The sequence below is a fragment of the Nilaparvata lugens genome, chromosome 4 (genome assembly GCF_014356525.2).
Source record: "Nilaparvata lugens isolate BPH chromosome 4, ASM1435652v1, whole genome shotgun sequence".
Classification (NCBI taxonomy): domain Eukaryota; kingdom Metazoa; phylum Arthropoda; class Insecta; order Hemiptera; family Delphacidae; genus Nilaparvata; species Nilaparvata lugens.
Genome location: NC_052507.1, coordinates 34,329,586 through 34,357,204, shown reverse-complemented (window position 1 = coordinate 34,357,204; position 27,619 = coordinate 34,329,586). Strand labels below are relative to the sequence as shown.

At 36.4% G+C, this 27,619-nt stretch overlaps 1 protein-coding gene across 1 annotated transcript in view; it reads right to left on the bottom strand.

The window, feature by feature from the left end:
* Positions 1–26,561, bottom strand: part of LOC111046664 (protein slit) — a 451,676-nt gene extending 425,115 nt beyond the window's left edge. The window contains exon 1 of the mRNA XM_039427372.1: positions 26,123–26,561. Coding sequence (XP_039283306.1) covers positions 26,123–26,376 — 254 coding nt within the window. The 5' untranslated portion in view covers positions 26,377–26,561. The remainder of the gene's footprint in view (positions 1–26,122) is intronic.
* Positions 26,562–27,619: the final 1,058 nt, after the last annotated feature.

The following is a 27,619-nucleotide window of genomic DNA, read 5'->3' as shown; positions in this document are numbered from 1 at the left end:
TATATTGTTGAAAAAAAGCGAGAAAGCAACACGAGCAATAAGTACAGTTAGAGCAGCAAGCAACGAGCTAGGCAAGTTTGCTAGAGACAGCGCGAGACCACATTGCAAAGCGCGCATTTGAGAAATCGGCACTGATTGTTAGTATGAGCCGGCCCGACCTATCAACCATAACCTACAAATCTTGCCATCCATGTTCATATGCTGGAAAACTGCGCGGCTTGCATATCACACGAACTTCATACTCATGCTAGTGAACTTTCAAAACCTGTAAAAAGCGGCTGATATAACGATTGAGCACTCGGTGAACGAGATAGTAAATCTATCAGGAGGTGTAGTAAAATTCATTCAACTTGACAGCATCAAGTGGATGGCCCAGCATCCTGTACCTACACCTGACCGCTGTCGACTTAATTGAAGTTAATTTGACAATTTTCAATCATTCATGTCTTGGTATTTCGTAGGATCTTTGTATAAAAATATATTTATATTGAAATATATATATTTTTTATGAATAACTCGATTCCAGTGAAGAGAGGATCTTTGTATATACATATATATTTTTCATTCTTCTTCTTCCTTTTCTAATTCTTCTTATTCTTATTCTTCTTCATTTTCTTATTCCTTGTTCTCGATTATCCTTTCTCTGCTTCTTTGCTTCTTATTCCTTTTCCTTTATTGTTGAGCCAACGGCAACAATGCAACGGTAACAAGTGCGTGAAATTCTCTTCTTCAAATCTTGTCATTCGTTTCTACCAATCTTCTCCAATAATTTTCATTCTATCTTGCGCCGTTGTTTCAATCGGATTATTTTTACCGCACCTTAGAAACTAATAAAATTCATAATCTTATACTAGTGAATTATGTGAATTTGAGATTGCCGTCATAAAATTAGGTGACTCAGCGTTTCCTATACCACAATGTAACGACTTCTTGGTTTCTTATGTTATTAGAAGGGTGTAAAATAATACCAAGTTATAGAAAGGAAAGAGTCTATTAAATAACGTTTTTGTCACAGACTAATTTCCTGTTTTTTATTACTGCTTCAAAGCGAATAAACTCACACCGAACTCTCATAACCATTCGAATCACGCAACACTCTTGGCTTGCCTGGACATTCGTGTACGAGTACATTAATTTCTTCACATTAAATCACATTGTTAGGTGTTCTGTTATTTTGTTTTGCATCACAAAACCCTTATTTCCTTTCTTTTGCTTCACTACACTAAATTCAATCATCAAACACTTTCCTCCTCAAGTTTCTACAAAAGGAACAAAGTAACATTCTAAGAAGCTATTCCTGACAAACAGAATGTTCCTGAAACGTGCGACAAGATATATGACCAAGATATTCTGTGCTGGAACAAACAAAAGTTTTCATTCTGTGGATATAAAAAAAATTACAGATTGATAGATTACAAGAAACAGTGGAAATTTTCATTTTTATCAAGAATTGTTTTTTGTGTTTTCAGCTTGTTGAGTGCTGGTATGGGATCAGTTTTTGATGGAATTATTTGCAGCATTTTTTTAGGATTTTCGTTAAATAATAGTTATGGATCAGTTTTTGCTGGGAAACACCAAAGACAGTAAAATCAGAGCATCTTCCAAAACATAGAACAAATCCACAATACTTTCAAACTGTCAGTCACTAGAATCGCAGTTTCTCAAATTCTCGTCAATTTATTCTTGAAATAAACACTCATGTGCAGTGAAAAACGCATAAAATTTAGCACAGCAACCCGAAGTTGATGCACATTGGTGCTCATATATTACGAAAGTGAACACCACCCCCGTATTATACGATGATGGAGCTCACTCACCCAGCACCGAAATACCGTTTTCTGACGCACATTTTTACTGCCCAATAAATATCACAACTGTTCCTGATATTATATATGTGCAGTCTGTACACTGCGCCCTGCAGTTGTAGGCGTTGTAATTTTTATTTACAGAGTGCATCGCGAATAGTCCAACGATGTGTTTTATACCAGGTATATAAATAAAACATCGGACATGGTAAACGTTCGTAGACAGGTGAAAATTATGCTGATTGAAACAGATCAGTCGTATAGGTTTGTTTCGAACCAATAAAGCTTTTTTGAATACTGTATCAAGGAAATTATACTTATTCTGTAAGTAGTACCGGTGCTGTGCTTTTACACTGGAATGTTACACATAGAATATCAGAGTCTATAGCTTGGATGAGAATTGAATAATCTCTAAGTAATCTCCACAAAAGATACATTCCTAATGTTGTCATCAGCAATTCTCATTAGTGGAATTTCCATTTCTTGACATAATTCATTACTGAATAGTTGATAGTACATGACGATACGAAAATGAGAAGCTTTTTCTAGAGAACTTGGTATAATTATAGAAATATAAAATCTTGGTGAATATAATCAATGTTAATTCACTTACATACTCAGAGTTCCATATTATTTTATGTATTTTTATGTATATATTAAGTTACACTGTATTATTTATTCAATTGCATTTTAATGTCCAAGTTGAGTGGTAGAGAGGACTTGAAAGTCCTAAGTACGTCTAATAAAGATTTTTTTCTTTTTCATTCATTTTCATACTCACGAATTATCATTTAATTATACGTTTTTGATGCTCTCATCGCTTAACCATGATCATTTTTAGAGAACGAATGTGTTTAGCAAAGTTACTCAAAAAATGTTAATTGGAAAGCATACTTTAAAGTGCAGGTACAACTCATTTATACATAGTGATGAACTATATTGGCTAGTAAGGAACTTGATGAACATTCGATGCAAGTCAAATACAGGGAGAATGATCAAGATATCAGAAACTTCCACAAAAAATTAAACTCAATTATAAGCTTTCTACGATGCACGCCTCAATAAGCTTCTAACAAACCAGAGTTTGATGAAGTGATTATTTACAGGATATTACCAACTCACTCATGCATCGTGTGGATCGATTGCTGGTGATCATTATAATGAGAAGAACTAGAAATACAAGTTGAATAAGAAAAATCACAAGTTGCGTGCATGATCAAGCTGTGAATAACTGTTCTCCGTGTTGTCTAAAAGCTAGAAATGAACATCATAGCTGCATTCATCCGTGAGAACAAGATGCTGAGGAAGGAGCTCAAAGAATATTCTGAGCACAATTTTTCTTGTTTTATTATATCTACTACTCGAGAGGAACGTGATAACCGACCACGCCTCATACAGTTATAGTTTTATAGTTGGGGAATTATAGTTATAACGATCAGGAAAAAAAGAAAAAGGATCATTGGGGAAGCTTGTTAATGAATATAAAGGCCCAATTACATTTTTTTAATTACTCCCATCCCATCGAGGCCATCTAGTCGTCTAGTGCTATCAACTTTGAACTGTCAGCATTCTCTATCAATAACAGGAACGCTTCTCATTCAATCAATGCTGGCAGTTTGGAGTGATGTTCACTATAACAGAATGTAATTAAAAGAGTTGTGCCGAAACAGATGACCAATGGGTGACCAATGTTACATCCCACTAGACAATACTCTCTAGTGAGATTCATTCACAACTGTCAGCATTGGTCAAATGGTGAGCAATGATGATATTCATGTGGAATGCTGCCAGATGTAAGTGAATCGCTGTCTTGCACAAGATCCCAAGCCTCTCGTCGATCTAATGGTCAAAGGGATTAACAATGCACACGGCAATTAGATTGATATCAACACGTTCCGAATTGTAATCAGAGTGGATACAGGTGGAAAAGCTATTCAACAGTGGGCTGTACTGGTTGCAGTGAGATCGTTCTTCCAAGTAATTCTATTTGCTATTGGAGTTTCTTGCTTTGAGTTTGATGGTGAGGAAATTGATTATAGAAGAGTTGGTGCATCCTACTTCATAGAAGGTACCTTCATGAGGGAGGGGCTAATGAATGAGTCGAACAGATATTTTGTTTTATTTCACTGAGTTGAGTGATTTAATAAATCAAGAGAAGCGTAACGAAGTATTAATATATTAGAAGGAAAATGTAATACCTCATAGATGTTACCTCATGAACGGCACTTCATAGACGTTTCATGAAATAGGAATGGAGGGGAAAAATATTGAGTTATTATAGTAAGTCCAAAAAAATTGTTTGAATGTGGGGATTTAAGAGAAAGGAAAATGCAATACCCCACTTCATAGAGGTTTCATAAAATAGGAATGCAGGGAAATTTTTATATTTAGTGAAAAGTATTTCATGAATTTGGGAGAGATATGAAGGGATTTATAAATTGATAAAAACTATGTGAAAAAATTGAGGAGATCATGCGGAAGAATGTCTATCAATCCTTTTAATTTCAATCTAAGGGCAAGATATAATAAAGAGCCAATCTGGTAATGCATGTGAATAGGGTTTAACATCACCAACTATTGATAAAACTCAATACAGGGTTTCTCTAAATATAACAAAGAAACAACAATTGAGAACCAAAATCCATGCTCCAAGAACAAGAACCGATTGCAATGCGAATCAAGCTTCTATTCATGTGTAAGACGCTGATTTCCATCTGGAAAGAGTGGAGCATTCGCAATCACGTATGTCAATAGCTAGCCAATAATAGAAGCTTAATGAGTGAGAAGAGCCAATGAATGACAACTAATCATTGCAAATTTATGGAGCTGAGGACCTGACAGGACTACACCCATCTACGTGATGTGCTCTACTAGCTTGAAACGTTGACCCACATGACAAGATGTGAGTTGCAAGATGTGTACTAGTAGTTCAAGATCTGGCACTAAAACAGCAGATTCATCTAGTCAACAAATTGACATTATATGATCAATATGATTTATAATGTAGCATAGAACAGAGATAATTAAAATACATTCTTACGTGATTCTACTTAGATAGATAATGTTTGAGAACAATATTTTTAGAAAACAAATGGTGTAATGAAATCAGAATTGGATAATTTAAACTGAACTGGAAACACAGAGAATAGCTAAATGTTCTTTATACCAGAGTGAATCCACCATAAATAATCAGTTACAATGAAATATTAAAGCACTTCATCCACAATTTTCATCCAACAGCAACAACACCAGTGCGTTATAATTAAAATCAACATATTTATTTTGGCAGCAGTCAACTGAAGAGCAACCGGAAAGTGGGAAAAAGTGAATCGTTCTCAATAATTCAGTTTTTTACCCGGTAAATAAAATTCATAGCACCGTTCCGAACTGCAAGTTGGTGTAATAAAACTATCTTAGCTGGCTTGCAGCCAATCGCTTCAGCCATCTATAAAAGCTTTGACCAACGATGTGATATGTAGCGAGAAGTGACGATAAAATAATATACCTCTTCTCTTTTCTGAGTGTAAAAACCCCATTTCGACCAGTCGAGTAACGGAGATAAGCGAATGCAGTTTTTTATCGTTTCCAGCTCCTGCAGCTCACCAACAGTCGATTTCCACATTTGAACGATTGATTTGGATTGGGATTACGGGGATTAATATGGCATATCACAGTTCATGTGTGACAGAAATGATAAGGGAATAGTTCAGACGTAAATGATAGAAAAAATATCTGGAATTATGGGGAATGTGTGACAGAAATGTTAAGGGAATAGTTTAGACAAAATGAATGAAAAAGTACCTGAAATTATGGGGATACTTAATACTATGAATGATCTTTGTGAGTTCTCCATGAAAATATAATGAATTAAAGGTAGGCTGGCTTGAACAACACTTCTGATATTATTTTGATTTGAAAAATTTAGTTCAATACCAATAATTGGTATGCATATAATTAAAACTCACATTTAAAAGGAATTTCGATCGTAATCGCTCAATAATTGTTGGGAGGGATCGCCAATATTAATTCTCTATTACTCTGTAGTTGTACAATAATTATTATTATTCGATGAATTCTGATCACCAATACTTCGAAAATTAACACTTCAATGTGTAATGTAGATAATAGATTAGAAGTGAGTGCAGTGTAGATGTATCTCGGTGTTCAAGGGCAAGGAGTCTCCACTTCTAGTTTCTCGATAGTAGATAGAGATATTTCACCAAATCCTCATGATGGAGAGGGATGAAAAATAGTGTTACATCGTCGACTGTAGCTTGAATTATCTTCAAATCACGAAAATATAATGCTCCTCTTGTTTTCGTGATCAAGGAGAATTACTTACCGTATAATCAGAGGATCGTTTTCGAGAGATGAGTTAATAAAGTCCAATATTCCACTTCTAAGGCAACAATTTCATTTCTCCGGCCTGTCATTATCCATTTTAGAAATAACTTGTCAGGAATTCCATCCTCCATATGTTGTACTGCTTTTAAGGTTACTCGGTGAATTAAAAAGTTTTACAGTGAAAGGATCTCGTATTGAAAATATAAATGCATCAATTCAAATAGATTTACTTAATTTTTGGAATTTTTATAATATCAGAAACTATCACGGTATTCGGTATAGTTTCATATGGTACCAGTGATACCAAATGAGAGCTGAAACGTGTCAGAAGGATTAATTAATTATAAGATATTCTGTGTGATTTTTGGGTATTACAATCTTTAGATAAACACAATTAATAATTTCCGTAAGGAGAGAGAACAAATTAACATTTGATTGAACAACAATGAGAAGCTATATGGCTATTCCAGCTATTCATAAATAGACTGGAAAATGGAAACATCTTTAAAAAGCACTAGAAAAAAATCTGGTGTGGCGCACTCACACAACTTTCCTTGCCGTTATGAAAATTGATCATCTGACGCTAGTGTTCACGCGCATCTCAAGTCTACTATTCCAAGATCTGAGCCAGCTGGTGACAGGACAATAACGCTGGAGACACACGAGGTATGCTATCTCTTCATAGTGAATGATTTAATAGAATCAACAGTTGCCAACAGTTTGCAATTGAATAATAACATTTTCTCAAAATTCAAGCTTATTTCCAATTTTAAGTGGAAATATTACTGGACATTAATTGTAGAGATTTTAATGCTCAATCTTTTCCACCTGACACTCTTTGTTTAAATTGTATCTGAAGCCTGATAATTGGGAAACTAAAATCGAACTTTGCATTGATGGGGCGGAGCTAGATAGCACAGATATGGGACTTGTGGCAGTTGATAGAGCTTATCTATGACTATTTTAGGTATGAATTTGATCATAATCGTTGGAGCCGTTTTCGGGAAAATCACGAAAAACCCTGTTTTTAACAACATTTTCGCCATTTCAGCCGCCATCTTGAATTGCATTTGATCGAAATTGTTCGTGTCGGATCCTTATAGTGGAAGGACCTTAAGTTCCAAATTTCAAGTCATTCCGTTCATTGGGAGATGAGATATCGTGTACACAGATGCACATACACTCATACACACACACACCACACACACACACACACACACACACACACACACACACACACACACACACACACACCACTTTTTTGGACTCAGGGGACCTTGAAACGTAAAGAAATTTGGAAATTGGAGTACCTTAATTTTTTTCGGAAAGCAATACTTTCCTTACCTATGGTAATAGGGCAAGGAAAGTAATAACAGGTTCAATTTGATGGAAAAGCAGAGTAAACATTTAGTATATTCAACTTAACCTAGTATTAAAAGCATAAATTCTATTCTATGAACTGTTCGTCCCGCTCTATAAGGTGGCTAACCTTCTATCAATGTATTTCCTACTCGATCAAATAATAGATAAGCCAATCACACTGCATTATTCACGATTTGAGCCGTCTTGTTACGATTATTCAAATAAGTAAATTGCAACTAGAGAACATGTTAATCGGTGCGAGCGTGCTTCATTGATAAAAATGATAACAAGTTGCGCGACTATAACGAATTGCTTATATAATCTCCAGTGGGGATGTCGTGGATATCATTAGAGTAAATTCAGTCCGAATAACACGCGAGCAGATACGATTCAGCAAGTTGCAACTGGAATCGCAATGAACGGACCATTAATTCATACTTGAATCGATAATCTTCTCAAGTCTATCTGCTACTTGCTTTCTAGAAAATCTAACTGCTAGATTTCACCTCACATTCAGCAGTCATGCATTGAATGATGTGTAGGCACTGCAAATGCAAATCTAGAGAAGCTCGCGATAGTGATGCTGACGGGACGCGCGAACAGGATAAATATCCATTAGTACCTTTCTTACCATCGCTATTTTTACCAATTCTTCTCAGACCGTTCTGTCAGGTCGACATGAAGGGAAAGAACTTGCTCATACACGTAAGGGATAGGAAAATTATGTTCGACGCATCAACACGTCTAAACTACTGGACTGATTGATTTGGAATTTCGCATAAGATTCTTAATTAATGGTTCTAGGCCTAGTTCAAACTCTTCAAGATTGCACTCGGTCAAGTTTCCAGTTTGTAAAGTTTTAAAATAAACGCTTGCGGAGTACGGGTTACCTGCTAGTTATCAATAACTTTGGATTGCATAACACAAGATTATCAATCAATACCTGCATTCTATCTCTACTTTGTCCTACTAAGCAAAAATACTATCTAGTACTGATTTATTCAATTGATATTAAACTGCTAAATATGCTCAGAATTTTCCATGATAACTTTGTAATAGCTTGAAAATGTTTTCGTTACTTCATCGGCATATTTTTTAAACAAATTTCATACGATTCATCGATAAAGCTCAAATGGATCTCAAGAGATCATCGAAAAATACTTGTAATTCAATGATAAATCATTAGCAGCAAATTGCACAAAACAATTATTCGATTATCTAAGAAGCTTCAAGTCATAAAGAATATGTTATTTCTTGGAATTGTTGAATCAATGGAAGAGAAAAAATAGGAGACGTTTGATACCAACAACAAAGAAGATCGCAAAAATAAATATTAAGAGACGTCGGATAATGAAGCTGTCCCAATTTGTGCCAAAATGGAACTGTATTAAAGCTTATCAACGGTAATAACGAATTCAGGTTTAAGTGGAAAAAAGTTTTATAAGCGAAGTAGTTGCGATGAATGGCACTAGAGCGCAGCAGTGAGGACAAATTTAACTTGTCATGAACAGCACAAGCCGAAGAGAAGTGTTTAAATTTTAACTAGTCGTTCACAATGACGAAGCCTAATGGAAGCTCTCCAGCGCTCCTACTTAATGAGGGTTAATATTTAACGGCAGAATATTTCAGGTGGATACAGTGTACTGGCCCAGTAATGGCCCAGCCTTTGTTCGACAATGTCCTTGCTTATAATGGGCGCCTTTCATATTTTCGCTCCACAAATTGAATATTTAATCTCCCGCAGCGACGATTTCGGAAGAAGAAATAATAAAGGCAGAAGTAGAAAGACATTCCAAATGAAGAAAATGTCGAGGAAGAAGACGACTAAAGAGAGTAGAGACAGAGAATAATGTAGAAGGGGAAGAAAAAGTGGTAGAAGAAAAAAGAGGAGGAGAACGAGTAGGAGGAGGAGTTGGTGGAGGAGGACGAGGAGGAGGAGGAGGATGAGGAGGAGAAGGATGAGGAGGAAGAGGATCAGGAGGAGGAGGAGGGGGGGAAGGAGTAGGATAAGGATGATGAGAAGAAGGAGGAGGAAGAGGATGAGGAGCTGGAAGATGGAGAAGGAGAAGGAGGAGGAGAAGAACAGGAATGAAAAAAAAGTTGATGACTGAGGAGCAAGAGAGGAAGAAGTAAAAGTAGCAACTAGCATGAAAAAGAAGCTTGTTTTATCAGAGTGGCTGGATTGTTATACCGAAAACACCTGGTTATTATGATTTGAGTGGGCTGTTGGTCTATAAATGTACGAAATAATCTAGAAGTTTAATGGATGAACACGTCCTGTATTAGTCATCACAGAAAGTTATAAAAGACCCAAAGTATTTTTAAAACATTGAAAAATAGTTTTAGTAATATCATTTGACTAAATAAACAGACTTGAATCCGTGGTAATACCATAGAAAGGCTAACTAGATATTATACTTCAAAAGGTATCAATTAGTGCAGTTAATTATTGTTAATACACTATGCTAATTTTTCAAGTTAAATAATAAGGAGAATTCATCATTGATTAAATTATTCATAACATTTGAGAAATGAAATACCAATACTTAGAGATGATTGTTTTATTCATTTCACTCCGACATTACTTTAATTGTTCTGAAATGAGGGTGGTCATCACTTTTATGATCTATTGCTTTCATTTCATCTCATTTGTCTTTCTGTACTTCTTGTATTCTTCCCCTCTTCCCATATAAAGTCAGACTTCTTTTTCTCTTCTTCATCTACGTTTTCTACTTCTTTCTTCTCAAGTAATGTCTTGGCTTTTCCATCCTCTTCTCAGTTTTCTTTCTCTTCTTTCTTCTTCTCTAGTAATGTTTGGAAGGTGGCGGGGTGCTCTGTACATTGCAGCTGCTAATGTAAGCTTATTACCAAGTCGGGTCCATTTCAGCAGCGCTGGGCGTTTTTCAGTCGTCGTCATTTGGAAGGTGCGGCTACTTGCATTTTGTAGCCATAATATCTCAATGGGCGTTAGAGGAGACGACAGGAAATAAAAATGTCCAAGGTCGGTCGCGGCTACCCAGCCAGTGACCGTTGTCACACCGGTCCCCTTCATCTTCTTCTACTTTCTCTAGTTTATACTCTCTTCTTCTTCTTCTTCTTCTTCTTCACCTCTTCTTCTCCTTCTTCTTCTTTCTATTATTATCATTCTCCTGCATATTGTCCTGTTGAATGTCCAGCAAATATAATAATTTAGCTAAAAATAACTCAAGTCAATTCTAGCTGTATGAAACTTCAACTTCTCCTCTGGAAGATCAACGGTACCATTTTTAAATATTCCATGTTTGGTTGATGATGTGCTAATTTTTTAAAGCATATTCTGTACAGTGATGTTAGATCAAGAAGGTTAGAGATTGGAGTTGAAGATACAGATATATTGGACTTGCATTAGCAGTGGGTATCTTCAGAAAGTATTCAATACACAACGATCACAAGATCCTTACATTCCAGTAGTCGCTCCATAATAGTATGATGGGTATAGCCTAGTATTAAAAGCATCAGTGAATCATCGAAGGAGACCAAAAAGAATAGGAAACCAATCAGAGAGTTTAAGAAAAGGATAGGAAGATTATAAGGAGTCGAAGATGAAGAAATTGAGGGAGGGGGAAATGACGTGACGTTGAGGAACGGCCTTTTCTGGTAGAGGGGTATTTCCTCCAAAATAAAAACTATCATATCCAGACGTATGAAATTATAAAATACGGTATCTATCCGACAAGCAGTGACCGAAAACAACACTTGAAGTATTGAGTAGCTGGTTTTTTTTAGAAATCACTTTATAACAACATTTGAGGAATGGAGTAAAGACAAAAAGAAAATACTCCAATAAACCTATGAATCAACTTTTCAATCATTCCTGTATCTAGTGATTTTGGAAGTTCATTCAGATGGAGGACCATGGAGTTGATGTTTCACAGAGCACCGTACTGTGAACCTATGCAGCGTTATTACACAAGTTGCAATCATTCACAACTCGCATCATAACTTCACTTGAATGCAGACATAGTTGGATGAGACGTCACTTCAAAACAACCGCTGCATAGTTACAAATCGCGATAAATTAAACCGGTGAACATTTAGGCGATGATGATGATGATGACGAGAGCCGCGAGTTTTGAGTGAGGAGATCACTCACGTGAGGCGGCAGAAGCACTCTGATTAAATTCCAGCTGTTCTGGACACAATGGCTCGGTTTGAGCGGTCGCGACCGACCCTTCAACTGAGCCCAACCCTTTGCTAAGACTGAGGTAGCCTAGCGAGGCACCGGCGTTGGGCGCTGTAGTCCATGTGAATGTGATGGCGGTGTCAAAACTTACAAAGCGATGAGCAATACTGACTGACAACCGAAATTACTCTCTCTCACTCTCTCTCACTCTACCGCTCATTCTAATATACGAAACGACTCTTTCTCTCTCTCATTAGCTCTTTCTTATACTCACTCTCTCTTTTTTCCACTCACTCTTTCACTCTCTCAATCTTTCTTCCTCTTTCATTCTTTCTCCATCTCACTCCCTCTCATCTTTCAATCTTTGTTTCTCTTTCATTCTCTCTCCATCTCACTTATCGATGAGTCGAGTTGTAAACGTGTGGGTAGTCGGCTCCGTCTTCTAACAGATATTTCGTAGGGTTATACAGTTCAATTCACTTCAAATTATACATCTAGTTATTCAGTTTCTCGAGCTTAATTCAATAGTGAAATTATATTTTTGATTAACTCACACTCTTTTTATTTATCTTGAAAAAACATTCCTAAATCTTCAGTTCACCTTCTCGCCTATAAAAGTGTAAATCCACCTAACGGTACACGATGGTTCGACCGAATAGAGGCACACCGAAGAATGAGGTCAATGCTCCGAAGCCAGCTATTTCTGGAGCATTGTCCGAAGAGACCCTCCTCATTATTCGACAGCAAATCGAAGAGTCTGTCCACAGTGCTGTATCAATGGCTGTGAAATCTATTTTCGAGGAACTTCAGGCATTGAAGGAGGAGAACAAACAGCTGCACGATAGAATTCGTGAGCTGGAGGTGTCTTGTCACCTGAAGGTCGACGACCTCGAGCAATATGGGCGCCGACATTCTATACGTATTTTTGGGATCCGGAGAGTGACAAAGAAGACACGGACCTGCTGGCGCTCGATGTCTTTAACAAGAAGCTGAACGTGCCCGTGACTTTGGCGGATGTCAACCGCTCGCATCGCGTTGGAAGGCGTCAACCACCTCAACAAGGGCAAGCTAAACCCAAGGACCGACCCATCATAGTTCGACTCTGCAGCTACCGGACCAGGAAGATGATCTTCGACGCTAAGAGGAAGCTGAAGGGTTCCGGCGTCACCATTCGCGAGGATCTGACCGCGGAGCGCCTCAAGATCCTCAACGCTGCGGCCGACCGTCATGGGCATAGGAATGTTGGTCATCGGACGGGAGGATCAAGATCTCTATCGGCGAGGGAGGATCCAAGAGGGTCCACACAGTCGAGAGGATGACCGACCTTCAAAAAATAAAGGTAAATTAAATCATTTCAGGATTCGATTACTAAGGTGCCCTTCACTACAAAAATAGGAAATTGTATTAAAACATTTCACAATAGATATACCTTGGCATTTTTCATGAGCTGGCTTTCTGTTCTATAAATGAATCTTTCCACTGCTATTTATGATTATGTATGAGACAATTATTTCAAACTAAGGAGATCCACATTTGTTGATACTGATTAATAATTTATCTTGATATTAATTCCCAAAACTACGTTCAATGCATCAACTACTATACTCCAGAGGGTACTTAGAGAATCATTATCTCTATTCTTACTAATAATTATTACATCTCTTACCAAAATTATTTCCATAATTAATAATTTTCGAAATGCTGAATTTCAAATAAATTGGATGATTAACATACGTTATAGATATGGATGTAATCTATAGGTAAAGATAGTAATCTCTTCTATATTAGGTGTACATAATGATATCTCCTACTGTTGCCACAGCTCGAGCAATAGAAGCAAATGTGTGAAGAATTATTGATAGAACGGAGGGGTGGGTAGTCTGTTCATATGCTTATATAGGGGCTGTGTTTCATTTAATGTTATCTTAGACATTCATCACTAAAATATTACAGTTCTCAATTTACTACTTTTATTGTTATTGCAACTCCCAATAGTTAATTATACTTCTAATACTATATAATATTTTTCACACTTCACCGTTCAATCCTATTTAAAACTCATCTAAAATAATCTAGCACTTTCTCCATCGTCTCCTCTACTTCTTATTTTTCTTTCTAATTTCTCTTCTTGATCTTATATTTGTAATGATTACTTGAATATTGTTGTTTGCGATGATGATTATTATTCTTTTCTATTCTTCTTCTTCTTCTCTTCTTCTTCTTCTTCTTCTCTTCTTCTTCTTCTTCTTCTTCTTCTCTTCTTCTTCTTCTTCTTCTTCTCTTCTTCTTCTTCTTCTTCTCTTCTTCTTCTTCTTTTCTTCTTCTTCTTTTCTTCTTCTTCTTCTCTCCTTGATTAATTCAAGATCACAATACGATGTTCTATTTCTTATTCTATAGTTCAGTTTCATAAGTTCTTCTCAATTTGTGCACATTCCTTCTTTCTCTTCTTTTCTTCCCCATTGTTATCATTATTTTCCCTGTGATTTTTTCACTAGCTATCCAGCATGTTCAAATGTTTATTTCTCTTTCTATATCTATTTATCTTCCTACCTTTTCTCTTTCTATCTGATTACCTTCTACTAGTATCCATATATTATATTATAATATCCATATATTTATCCATATAATATTCGATTCTTTCCCACATTGAATCATACTATTCCTCTTCAATTTTATGGGGATATTATTCATTATCAGTTCGTGCCTCGGGAGGAAGACTGTTCCAACTCAAAAAAGTCGTTTATTCAGGAGAGCAGTTTTAAAATTTTCATAGGTATTCAAACTTGATTTTCTGCTCTTAGAATTTTCTGCTCAATTTCTCTGATTCCAACTGTTTTAGTTCACTTATTACTTCTTAAAAGTGGCCTGTATTTATGTTTTCATTCATAATATGACTTAGTCTTCCTGTAAATGATTGCATTGGTGTTCAAAATAGGAATACTGAACATTCTGTGATATATTATAGAATAATTGGAACGAGTTTTGACTTGGAACAGTCTTCCACCGAATAAAGTGCATAGAAACCAACTAAAATACACAAGATCAAAATTGACAATTTTCGAGTTGGAGCAGTCTTCCTCCCAAGGTGCGAGTTGTATTATGTATCTTTTCTCAATTGATAACTTTCTTCAAAGATTTTTCGTTTTTTTGCTGGCTTTTTCTTCTCTTTTTCAGTTTTACTGGATCCCATTTCGCTCTATCTCCACCATGAACACGATCTTCCACTACTGGATTCCATCTCTCTCTATCTCCACTTGGACTCGATTTTCCACCACTGGATTCCATCTCTCTCTGTCTCCACTTGGACCAGATCTCCCACTACCAGCTCTTCCTCAATCTTCGTCTTATTCACCATTAGGATTATTCATCACCGGAACTCCACACATCTACATCTTATTGTGTTTAGTGAATTTTGTTTTGAACTAGTGCTTTAAATAGTGAAGGGAGCCGAACTGTCAAGGCATGCTGAATGCACTCGAATCAAGAGACTTTTTCATTTAGGTTAAGTTTTATCAGTTTCATCCCCATTTTCCCCGTCATGTGTTGTTCTGAGGTCGGTTCACGATTGGTCTGCTGCTTCCATGATGCCTCTCACTGACACGTCAGCTCGCTCGCCCTCAAGTAGGTATGATTATTTCAATAATAGTAATAATGACGCAGGTATGTTTCTAGCAAATAAGCTCCACTCTTTCAAAAAACTTTTCAAGGCTGCTCACCTTAACGTACAATCCCTCAGTTGCCACATTGATGAACTCAGAGCAATCTTCCGTTTTCAGGACTTCAATATAATCGGAATTTCCGAATCATTTTTGAAGCCTAGTATTTCATCAAATTTTGTTGCATTGCCTGGATATAATCTTTTCCGGAATGATAGATTAAATAAAGCTTGTGGGGGTGTAGCAATTTATGTGAAAGAAGGTATCAAAACAAAAGTTTTAATCACATCTAAACAAGAGTATTGTTCCAGACCAGAGTTTATGCTACTTGAATTATCCTTATCTAGTACTGATAAATTACTCGTTGGTATCTGTTATCGCCCACCAAAAATAGGTCATTTCACAGATTTCGAAAGTGCCTTGCTTTCTCTTATGCCTTGTTATAACCGTATACTAGTTATGGGGGATATGAACACCGACTTGAACATGACAAATCGTAACTTTGACTACTTTCAACTGACTACAATTTTCCAATGCCTAAACATGACTATTTTACCTCTCGATCCAACTCATCATACTAATGAATCAGACACACTCATTGACCTTCTCATTGTTAGTGATCCCAATGAGGTTGTTCAAGCAGGCCAAATCTCAGTCCCAGCTATTTCTAGACATGATTTGATCTACTGTGTACTTTCCCATAAGATACCCAAGCCAGAACAGAAAATTATCACTTATAGAGACTTCAAAAACTTTGATGAAGCCGCCTTCCTGACTGATGTGGCTCAGACTCCATGGCATCAAATTGAAGCATTACCCTCAGTTGATGACATGGTCAAGACTTTCGAGAATTGGACTTTGACTTTGTATGACAAACATGCACCTTATGTGACAAGGAGGATTAATAGAAAACGACGAGTACCGTGGATGACTGAAGACATACTTAAGATGATGGGACGTAGAGACAAAGCACATAGAAAATTTAAAAAGACATTTGACTTGGACAGTTTGATAGAGTATAGGAGCCTTAGAAATAGGGTTAAACAGGAATTACGGAACTCAAAGATTAGGTACTTGAATTCGTTTATGACAAACAATAGACAAGACTCTAAATCACTTTGGCAGGGAATAAAAGAATTCGGGCTTGGCAAAGAGAAATCGAATCCACAAATTGACTTACCATTGAATAATATAAATGACCATTTCGTTTCACACTCTAACCAACGCGACGAAGTTGTCATTGCTAATCACATTGATGATCTTGAAGAGCAGGTTACAAACTTAGATTTACCAATCACTGATCAATTTCATTTCCATCCAATCTCAGAAGAAGACACTTTCAGAGCAATTCAACGTATTCATAGTAATGCTATGGGTGTAGACAAAATTCCTATTAAATTTATCAAGAAGATGTTATTTGCTGTTTTACCAACCATTACATACATTTTCAACAAGTCACTTGAAGAAGGCATTTTCCCTGAAAACTGGAAGTTTGCTCTGGTTCGCCCTCTAAATAAAGTTCCATCACCCAATAAAGTTGAGGATTTTAGACCAATCAGTATTTTACCTGCATTGTCCAAAGTGCTAGAAAGACTCATTCATGCTCAAGTTGTAAAATTTCTAGACAACAATAGTAAGCTTCATAACTTTCAATCAGGCTTTAGAAAATTCCATTCAACTGAGACAGCTCTGCTTCGTGTCACTGATGATATAAGGTTAGCTATGGACCAAAGAAAATGCACCATCCTCACCCTATTTGATTTTTCTAAAGCATTCGATACTGTTGATCATACAGTCCTTCTGAATAAGTTGGCTATTCTTGGTTTCAGTCACAACTCGTTAGTTTGGTTTAAATCCTATCTATTAGGTAGGAAACAATGTGTATCTGTCGGTGACAAAAAGTCAACTTGGAAAAACGTTATGCATGGAGTACCACAAGGTTCAATTTTAGGCCCTCTCCTCTTCACTTTGTATGCTAATGACCTTTCTTCCATTATCAAATTCTCCAGTTTCCATACTTATGCAGACGACCTTCAAATCTATTTAAGCTGTCCCATAACAAAAATTAATGAAACAGTTGGAATAATGAATCAGGATATCAATTCGATAGTGGAATGGACAAAGAAAAATGGCCTTAAGCTTAATCCCATCAAAACACAACCCATTATAATTGGATATTCTCGTCTTATAAACAATATTGACCTTGAATCGATTCACAAAATTAGTGTAGACGGTAATGACATTCCTTACTGTAGCTCAGTTAAAAATTTAGGCATTATTATGAATAATACTCTTGACTGGTCAGAACAAGTGAACAAAACTTGTAAAAAGGTATTCTCAGCCATGCATGCATTGAAGAAAATGCACGATATCCTCCCTAGAAACATTAAATTATTATTGGTTCAATCTCTCATCTTCCCACATTTAATGTATTGTAATTCTGTTCTTAACGATATGCAAGTCACTCTGAATGATAAACTACAGCGTTGCCAAAATTATTGTCTACGTTTCGTCTACTCTCTCCAACGCCATGATCATATCACCCCAGCCCACATTGCTAGTTCAACATTAAAGCTTCCCGATCAGAGGCTTTTTCGAATAGTCAAGCTTGTTAGAGATATCTTGATATACGGTAATCCGAACTATTTTAAAGATGATTTCAAATTTGTCTCTGAAGGTAGGAGGATAGATGCTTCACATACTAGAACCGGAGAAAGTACTTTAAGGATACCCAATCATCGAACTACTATTTTCACAAAATCCTTCTTAGTCAGTGCCTGTCGTGCATGGAATGCACTTCCTGTTTCTATCAGGTCCATCGAGAGCCGAGCGAGCTTCATCCTAACTTTAAAAAAACATCTTTTGGAACAAATGACTGAAACTGTCCGGCCCTAGAACGATCACATGACATCCATCCCCCACCCATCCCACAAATACAAACCTTTAAACCATGTTATAGAACGAATTGTATATATATATATATTATATAAACTCATGTTATTTCAATTATCCACTGCATAATGCTGTATATTACTGAAAGTTGATAACCCTGATCTACTTTCAGCCTACTTCATTTTATTAATCAATTATTTGATCTTATCTACCTATATAATTATTTTACTCTATCAATTTTCTGTTTTTTTTCTCTTTAATATTCATATTGATTAAAACTTTTACAATATTTCCATTAATAAATAAATCCTTAGTTTAAATAACGAAATTAACGTTTTGGTAGAGAGTTAGTGGGGAGGATATTTTTAATATTCTTCCCAAAGAATGGACATTGATATGTCCAAAGCTCCGCCAATTTATGTAGATGCATAACAATATGATTATTATCTATAGTTATTATATTACAAATTGCTTTTTCATATCATATACAGTTCAATAATTATTTTCTTAGTCTATATTATGTAAATTCATCTATAATTTTGCTGTATTGTAAGCTATTGTATATAAGTGTATAAGCCAGTATATATTGTAATCTACATAAATATGAGCGGCATTTTTTATAATGCAAAACATGCGGCGCGCATGTCATTTCTATGACCGAACCGCTCACCGAAACGGTCAACTTCAAAGGACCACCGAAATCAGCGATTAGCCCTCAGGCAGGCCACCCAACTAATTCCAACTGGAATTTCATAATTAATTAATCCGTTCAATTAATTGAACTATGAATGGGCAGCACATTGTTGTAAAGCGAACTACATGATTGTTGTTTGCTGAATGTGACCTCCCCTTTCTTCGATAGTGTTGGTGACATATTCAACTGACCGATCAAACGAAAATACCGAGCAGTGGTTGGTCTGCCTGCCACCCACGCTTCAAACAACAGGGCCTCTAAAGGTAAAACCCCAGTACACTGGATGGGTTTTGAAAGGTATAAAAAACAAAAATTACACTAACCCAATACCAATAACATTCTTTTTTCTCCCATGAACCACCATGAATGTTTTTTATTCAATGATCATAGTTGAGTAAATAACGGAAACTCATTTTGAAAATGAGCAATCAAAAATTATCATGATTGTAATAGATCATGATACCCGTAGTTACACTATCAGAAAAGAATATTGTTATTATATTAAAAGCAAAATTTTGGTAACGAGAATTTTAAGTATTTAATTAACTTTTTTACTTTCCTTGCCCTATTACCATAGGTAAGGAAAGTATTGCTTTCCGAAAAAAATTAAGGTACCCCAATTTCTAAATTTCTATACGTTTCAAGGTCCCCTGAGCTCAAAAAAGTGGTTTTTGGGTATTGGTCTGTATGTGTGAGTGTGTGTGTGTGTGGTGTGTGTGTGTGTGTGGTGTGTGTGTGTGTGTGTGTGTGTGTGTGTGTGTGTGTGTGTGTGTGTGTGTATGAGTGTATGTGGGTCTGTGTACACGATATCTCATCTCCCAATTAAGGGAATGACTTGAAATTTGGAACTTAAGGTCCTTTCACTATAAGGATCCGACACGAACAATTTCGATCAAATGCAATTCAAGATGGCGGCTAAAATTGCGAAAATGTTGTCAAAAACAGGGTTTTTCGTGATTTTCTCGGAAACGGCTTCAACGATTTTGATCAAATTCATACCTAGAAAAGTCATTGATAAGCTCTATCAACTGCCACAAGTCTCATATCTGTAAAAATTTCAGGAGCACTGCAACATCTATGCAAAGTTTGGTTTTAGATTCCCAATTATCAGGCTTCAGATACAATTTAAACAAAAAAATTCGAGTGGAAAATATTGAGCATAACAATCTCTACAATTAATGTTCAGTAACATTTCCACCCTAAATTGAAAATAAGCTCGAAATTCGAGAAAATAAGATTAGTCAATTGCAAACTGTTGGCAACTGTTGATTCTATTAAATCATTCACTATGAAGAGATAGCAGATCTCGTGTATATCTAGCGTTATTGTCCTGTCTCCAGCTGGCTCAGATCTTTGTTTATAAGTAGACTTGAGATGCGCTTGTACACTAGCATCAGTTGATAAATTTTCATAACGGCAAGGAAAGTTGTGTGAGTGAACCACACCAGATTTTTTCTGTGTGGAAATTGACCTACTCCACTATGGCGTACCATGTTCTAGAGTAAGTTTTGCTTGTTTCTTTTTTTTGTGCGTATTATTAATAAGTTAGTGTTCAGTAAGTCATTAGGTGGTTAGTTTTTGTTTGAAATAATGTTTTCTATGTTCTGTCTTCCTTTGCTCATCAACCAATTGTGTACTATTGTTTTGAGCTTTCTAATGAACTCTCAAATAGAATACCAGTGAAATTTGTCTGGACCTTGTCAGAAACATTGCCACACCTTTAAAAAAATTCAAAATTGTTCCTCTGACTCCAAATTAAAATTGACTACCGCGTCTAATGTCCGTTCAATGCATTCCAGCTCCTGTTCATTGATAATGAATTATAATGAAGGTCATTATCACTATAATACGTAATGAGGCGAGAACAAGATGTGGAAGATAAATTTAAATTGTGCCGGCATTAAATCAAAATCGCCCAAGGTGAATGGAATGAATAAATTAATAAATAATATTCTCATTGAATATATCAAAAATCGTCTACTATGACTCGGAAAAAATAATATATCGTTTTTTTTCAAGAGTAAGAGAGGAGAGAAGAAGAATAATGGTTGGCTTGAGAGAGAAAGCAAGAGAGAGAAAGAGAGAGAGAATGGAGGTGAGGAAGTGGTTGATCTGTCAGTAAGAGCGCGATTATCCCTTGCCTAGAGGCTGGTTTAGTGAACTAGTTATGGCCATCAATGCTAAGCAAGCTATAAAGCAAGACGAGAGAAATAAGATAGAGAAAGGAACTGGTGGGGAGTAGTAGAAGGAAGAGAGCGAGATAGAGAGGTAGAAGAAAATAAAAGACGGGAAGTCCTGGACTGGAGGCTGCAGTTGGATTGAACAGTGAATGAGTGATGCGTAGTGAATGGCTCTTATCATTTACTACGAGTCTTTCAACTTGGGCTCTTACGACTGTTCTCTTCTTCACATTACAAAATAGAGAGGGATTTGCCCTCTGAATAAGATCTCTACTGCAAGATATATGCGCCCTTTTTTGAGTTTTTGAATATCCCAACATCCATCAGTACAATTGCTAATCAGAGTACGAAATTCTCTTATTCAGAAATGAAATCAATCATAGCAATATTGTTATTGCCAATATAGATTAAATTTTGTTTTTGTTTAATGCCTTCATAAGCTTTCAATTCAGCGACTGTAAAAAATTTTAATAAGTGATAATTAAGACATTAGCAAATTTGTCGTGATTCGACTATTATAGAAGCAGTTTCTCATACGTTGATGAAGCCTCATCCGCGTCGGCTAGAGCAGCCGCATATACAATATCTTAGCAATCACAATCCTGAAATTGTTAGGATTGTGTAAACCCAATCCTAAGAATCCTAGGATTGAATCCTAAGTATATGTAATGTGATAATGTCTATGTGAATTCTCATCCGAGCAAAGGGTATCATCTCTATAAGATGCGTATAGACTTTCGCTCTGCTCCGCAATCGAACGTCACTCGAGCAGATTGATTGATGATCGACCGGGGAGCAAGAGTGGAACGCGAGAAGAGCTAACATCTCCCGTAACGAGCTAACATCTCCCGGAGCGATGGCGGAGCGAGGGCGGAGCGTGCGCAGAGCGTGTTGGAGGCGCTTATATCTGTACGCACCTTAAGATGATCACAATGAATAATTGTGTTAAATAGTGCAAATAAAATAGGATAGCGAAACAAAACATAATGACAAAATGAATCAACAGCAAAGCAATAAGCATCACACCGGGAAACAAGTCAATATTAATGAAAAATGAGTGGAATATCAGGATAAATATCAATAGTGGAATATCGATATCAATGAGTGATCATTTTAACAACTCTTCTTTTGCTACTATTCAAATGACATTATAAAAAGATTTCTCCTGATTAGTGTCAGACCAAATATCAGAAAAAGAACTTCATGGATGGACCTCTAGGACCTCTAAGTAGAAAACGTTCCAAACCTGAGAGTACTGTCTTGAGTTAAGTGAATATATCAGTCTGAAAATCATAATATTAATCTACTAACAGTCTAAGAAAGTAGTTTAGTAATTGAAAGTAGTTGAATCTAAGAAAGTAGAATCCAAGAAACCAAATGCAACTTTTCTTCCCTTTACCATTCCCTCATCACAGCTCATCTATAAAGTAAGAAACAACAAGATGACGAAACCTTCTATGAAGAAGTTTCGAAGTAGATAGAATCGGCTTAGTGAGAGGGGAGCAAGTGACCGAGAAAAGGAGAGAGAGTGAGTTTATTGGAGTAATTGGGTTGGGCAGACACAAAGCGCGCTCTGATTGGTTTCTGATTAGTGCGGCGATGACAGGGGGTAAGGCGGGGGTCCATCTAAGGCTGAGGTGCCGGTCTGTGGTGACAATTGTCACTTCCTCGTTATGTTTATTGGATGTCCCAACACTCCCCTACCTACCCACTACCCACACACCCTCTGTAACATCTTGCTGGTCCCAGTGCAGTGCGTTGCCTCAATTCACTGCCTACTTGGATAATGCTGTCACTCGACACACAACATAAGCACATCTAAGCTGACAGCCTAATTCAAATCACTTCTAAAAACAAACAATATTATTCTGTCAGGACTGCTTAATACCTATGAAAAGAGCGGGAAAAATATATTTCCTACCGAGTCTAATGGTCCATCCGGCTAATGATTGTTAGCCTATTTTCCACGTTAGAAATTGAGACTGATTTTCGATTGCATAATACAGAACATAATACAATTCCACTGCAATTATAAGTCCTTTTGAAAAAACTTGGATTCAAGTTCATAATATTAAGCATGTGTTCATTGACTTATTCTTATAAAGTAGGTTGAAAATTCGAACTTCTAGGTAGCACAGATATCTTCCAGATATTTATCATTATTATTTTATAATTCATCTATTTATAGGTAGAGGAATAGATGGTTGATATTATCAGCAATCGACCACATAACACGCCAAGCTGAACTGGTGGGATTAATCAACCAATGCAATAATTGTATGGTTTTTGGTCATAAAGTATGAGGACTCAGGTTGAAGTAGATTCTTATCAATTTCTGAGGAATAAAATAATTTAATGCACTCCACATGTATTGAAATCTATGAATGTCTGTTTGTTTGTATGTTTGTATGTTTGTTTGTATGTTTGTTTGTATGTTTGTTTGTATGTTTGTTTGTATGTTTGTTTGTATGTTTGTATGTTTGTTTGTATGTTTGTTTGTATGTTTGTTTGTATGTTTGTTTGTATGTTTGTTTGAATGTTTGTTTGTATGTTTATTTGTACGTTTGTTTGTATGTTTGTTTGTATTTTCGTTTGTATGTTTCTTTGTACGTTTGTTTGAATGTTTGTTTGTTTGTTCCCTATAGACTTGAAAACTACTTGACAGAACGGCATGACAATTTGGGAATATGTTGTGTGACTATTGGGGATGGTTTCTGACCAGAAATTTTAATAGGGGGGCTAATAATAATCATTTATTAATCAATTTTACAGACCTATGTTTTCGAAATTTTCGGCCGAGCGGTTACCGAAAAACGGAAAGATGATCATGATTCAAGATCATATTGTAATAATATGATTCAGCATCTAAAGTTACCAGCTGTAATAAACACGTCACCCTGTGATAAAATTGTGTACTAACACAGCCTACTATAGATAGAAGTAAGTATAGTATAATATTATCTAAAGTAAGCCATGGTACTGGTATTAAGACGGTAAAAAACATTAAATTGAAGATGGAAAGAATAAGAAATTCTGTTTCATCGCCTATCTCCTGGACCATCTATTGACAATCAACAACTATGAAAGCATTAAATTCATCTTTGAAACACTGATTTAACCTATCTATTTTTATTTTTTTTTTAATTCAACACTTTACTGATAGATATTACTACCAATTGATTGAGAAGAATATGTTTTCGGAATAATTAATGCTGCATGACTAAGAACATAGGAAGTCCGTATTGAGATGTAAATGAAAATATTGATTGTCAGATAAATGTTATGATCCAACAAATAAAGTCAAGTATGACATGAGATACACATTGACTGTTTGGCGGTACGAATTTCGCCGGGCAAGCTAGTTTCTAATAAAACTATTACAAAAACAGCTACCATAAATCTATTGGAAAGGTTATTGGAGCACTGCAAATATTCCATCGCTAAATATAATTTATTTTGAGAGTTTAGATCATAATTAGGATAACACTCAAGTTACAAGAATAGGAGGGAAAATTATCCATAATTGATGAAAAGTGATTAACTTACTTGAAACAAATTGTTACTTCAAGTATTTAAGTTTTGTTAATCTGATACTTCTCACTAGAAGATAAAACTGTGAATGAAATTGCACTAAATTGCACTATTAAACTTGGGGTACTATGTCAAGTACGCATAAGTCTGTATAGAAAAACCTACTGTGTTACCACTGATTCAATGGATAAAATAATGAATATTTCACTTGAATGAAGAGTGTGGCTATAGGACAAGACAAGTTTGAACATGTTCAAAGTACTGATCATTGATGATTAATGTACTGATGATTTTGAACAGCATTCATTGATGTTCATTTTATTGAATAAATTATATCGTCTTGTTCAAACTTGTATTTTTGTCAACTGACTGGTGGGCCCACATAACAGGATCTAATGAATGAAGCGACAATTCGTTTGAACCAAAATAAAATGAATTATTTTGAATGACGCGACAAGTCGTTTTAAAAAAATATATAATTAACGACAACATTTTTAGAACAATTATTCATAATACTCTTCGTGATTGAAATGACTAAGGTAATGTCGATTCCTTGATTCCAACTTACAAACTCTATTAAAAGGTCACGGATTTCGTAGACATCACCTTGGTTTACTAAACACAGTTTCGGATGTATTTCTACCGTACAGCATTTACCTCTACTGGAACACGTAAATAAATGGCCTCAAGCTATTTCAATAAAATTATTGATTGAATGAATTTGAATAGTGATCTCCAGAGATCATTCAAATAGGGTAGGAAATCCATCAAAGACGGAAAGCCATTGTTTCTACAGGCGTTTTTATGTTTTTCAAGTCGCATGGTCGTTCCAAGAGCGCGACCGGCCTCAATCTCGTACCTCGTACTATTTGTTTAATTTCTCCAACGGTATCAACAAGACTTAAAGATTACTCTGGATATTATCAACGAGGTATATATCGATATGGAAATTGTAAATTCATGGCTACAAATCTAACAAGGTTTCACTTGATTTTTTTTTCAATGAAATGTACTGAATTTGCATAACTCTCAAACATTTTGTGTCGTTTCCTCAAACCAGAAATGTCTCATCACAATGAAGCCCTGACATAACGAGTCCCTCGTATCTGTTTTAGAGATTCATAAACATACCTGAATACATAAGAATCAATGTAAAAATAGGATCTTAGTTGAAACTACCCCGATACAACAGATTTTTTTTTTTTTTTGATTCTTTGAAGTACATTGTACAAGTATCCTTGCTGATAGGGATAGGGTCATCTACCAGGAATATAGGAGAGGTAAATAGGAAAGTATAGATGGGCAATGTTCGAAAGGAGATGGAATTCAGAGGTTTACGAGAGGAGGACTGCAGAGATAAGGAGCGATGGCGGAGGGGATGCGAGAAGCGACTTTCAGTTGCAAAACTTGTAAAAAAAATAGGAAAGTCTTTACGAAGAACATCCCTTTCACAAAGTTTTTTGAGGATGTATGATATTGTTTGAAATGGTACTTACACTCTCTCGGCATCAATGGGCAAGTTCCTGGGCACCTGGGTGAGTCCCCGCTTGGAGCAGTCGACAGTGAGTCCGATGCAGGCACAGGCCCATGGACACTTGGACAGTTCGTGGGGCCCCCCCGAGGCTCCCTCGGCGATGATCGGGTGACCCCCGATTCTCGTCAACTCGGCCCTCGCACCCCACACAACAAAAACAACCAAGACAAACAGATGCATTCTGTCTCCTCCTTGTCCGGCAACTACCATAGTCATTTCACCATAATAGCAACACGGGCAACTAGTTGATAAAACACAACACAATTTTCATTCACCAATCACCAACCATCGCCGGGAGGGCGACCGGTATCAACGTGCTGCAAGTCACCTAACTGACGCTTCGTGTTCCGTGAACAAACGACAAAACGATCTCCTTCCTGAACCACGGCTCTCGCACGACTGACGAAAACAGACGGCGCGTCGCGACTCAATAGTTCCAGTTCACACCGCTAGGTGCCGCTGCTCTGCAGCCGACTATTCAAACTTACCCTTCCACTGTTCTACGCACGCGCTAGCTATTTTTCTTTCCACATTCCACCCCTTGTTCAGTTCATCTTTTTCTTCGAGAAACAACGTCTTTACTTTGATCTTCTTCTGCCAACATAATGAGATCCTCTTTTCCACAACGCGTTATCAGCTAGCTATATGGGCCTACATCAGTTGCACTCACATGCTTGCAAGTGACATGCTTATAGTCAAATTCTTACGATACATTAAGATCCAATGGTGAAGTCTTAATGATTTTCTACAGTGAAAGGATCAGAGTTCAAATTCATGATTTATAATGATGATAATTTCGTCGTCTGTCGATAACAGAAGATGCGTGTGCATGTGTGGGAGATCAGCTATGTAATCAATCAGGCCGTAATAATCAATCCGTATCTCGCGAGAAATCTAGAAATTTTCATAGACTCGATCAAAATAATCTGATTTGTTGATATGACATGGTATATCATAATATTCAAAGTTAATCATTATATCACAGTTTCAAGTGATTAAGAACAGAGAACCGAGAAAATAGTACAAAACTATTTTATAGCTCTACATGTGAATAATCCATTATACCTGATCTAATCTTCTATAGTGTGATCCATGTTATAATGGCAGTGGATAAAGATGGAAAAATAGCGATGCCGATTCTCTGCATTAATTAATTATATTTCTACACTGACAAAAACATAATTGTCATCGTTGTGGACCTAGAAAAGGATAGTACCACCGGCTTTGTCAAATGATAGACAAGGATAGCAAAACCAAAGTTGATCAAATACTGTCATTATAACGTGGACCTCACTATATATAATAAGAGAGAGAAGGGTTGTGTTTGTTCGTGTGTTCGTTTGTTTGCATCAAAACATGTCAACTTGTGGATTGCATACCAGAAAAACGGGAATGATTTAGATCTCCAAATTTTGCACATAGATTCTAAAAATATCAATTTCGTGCACCTGGAAGCCCA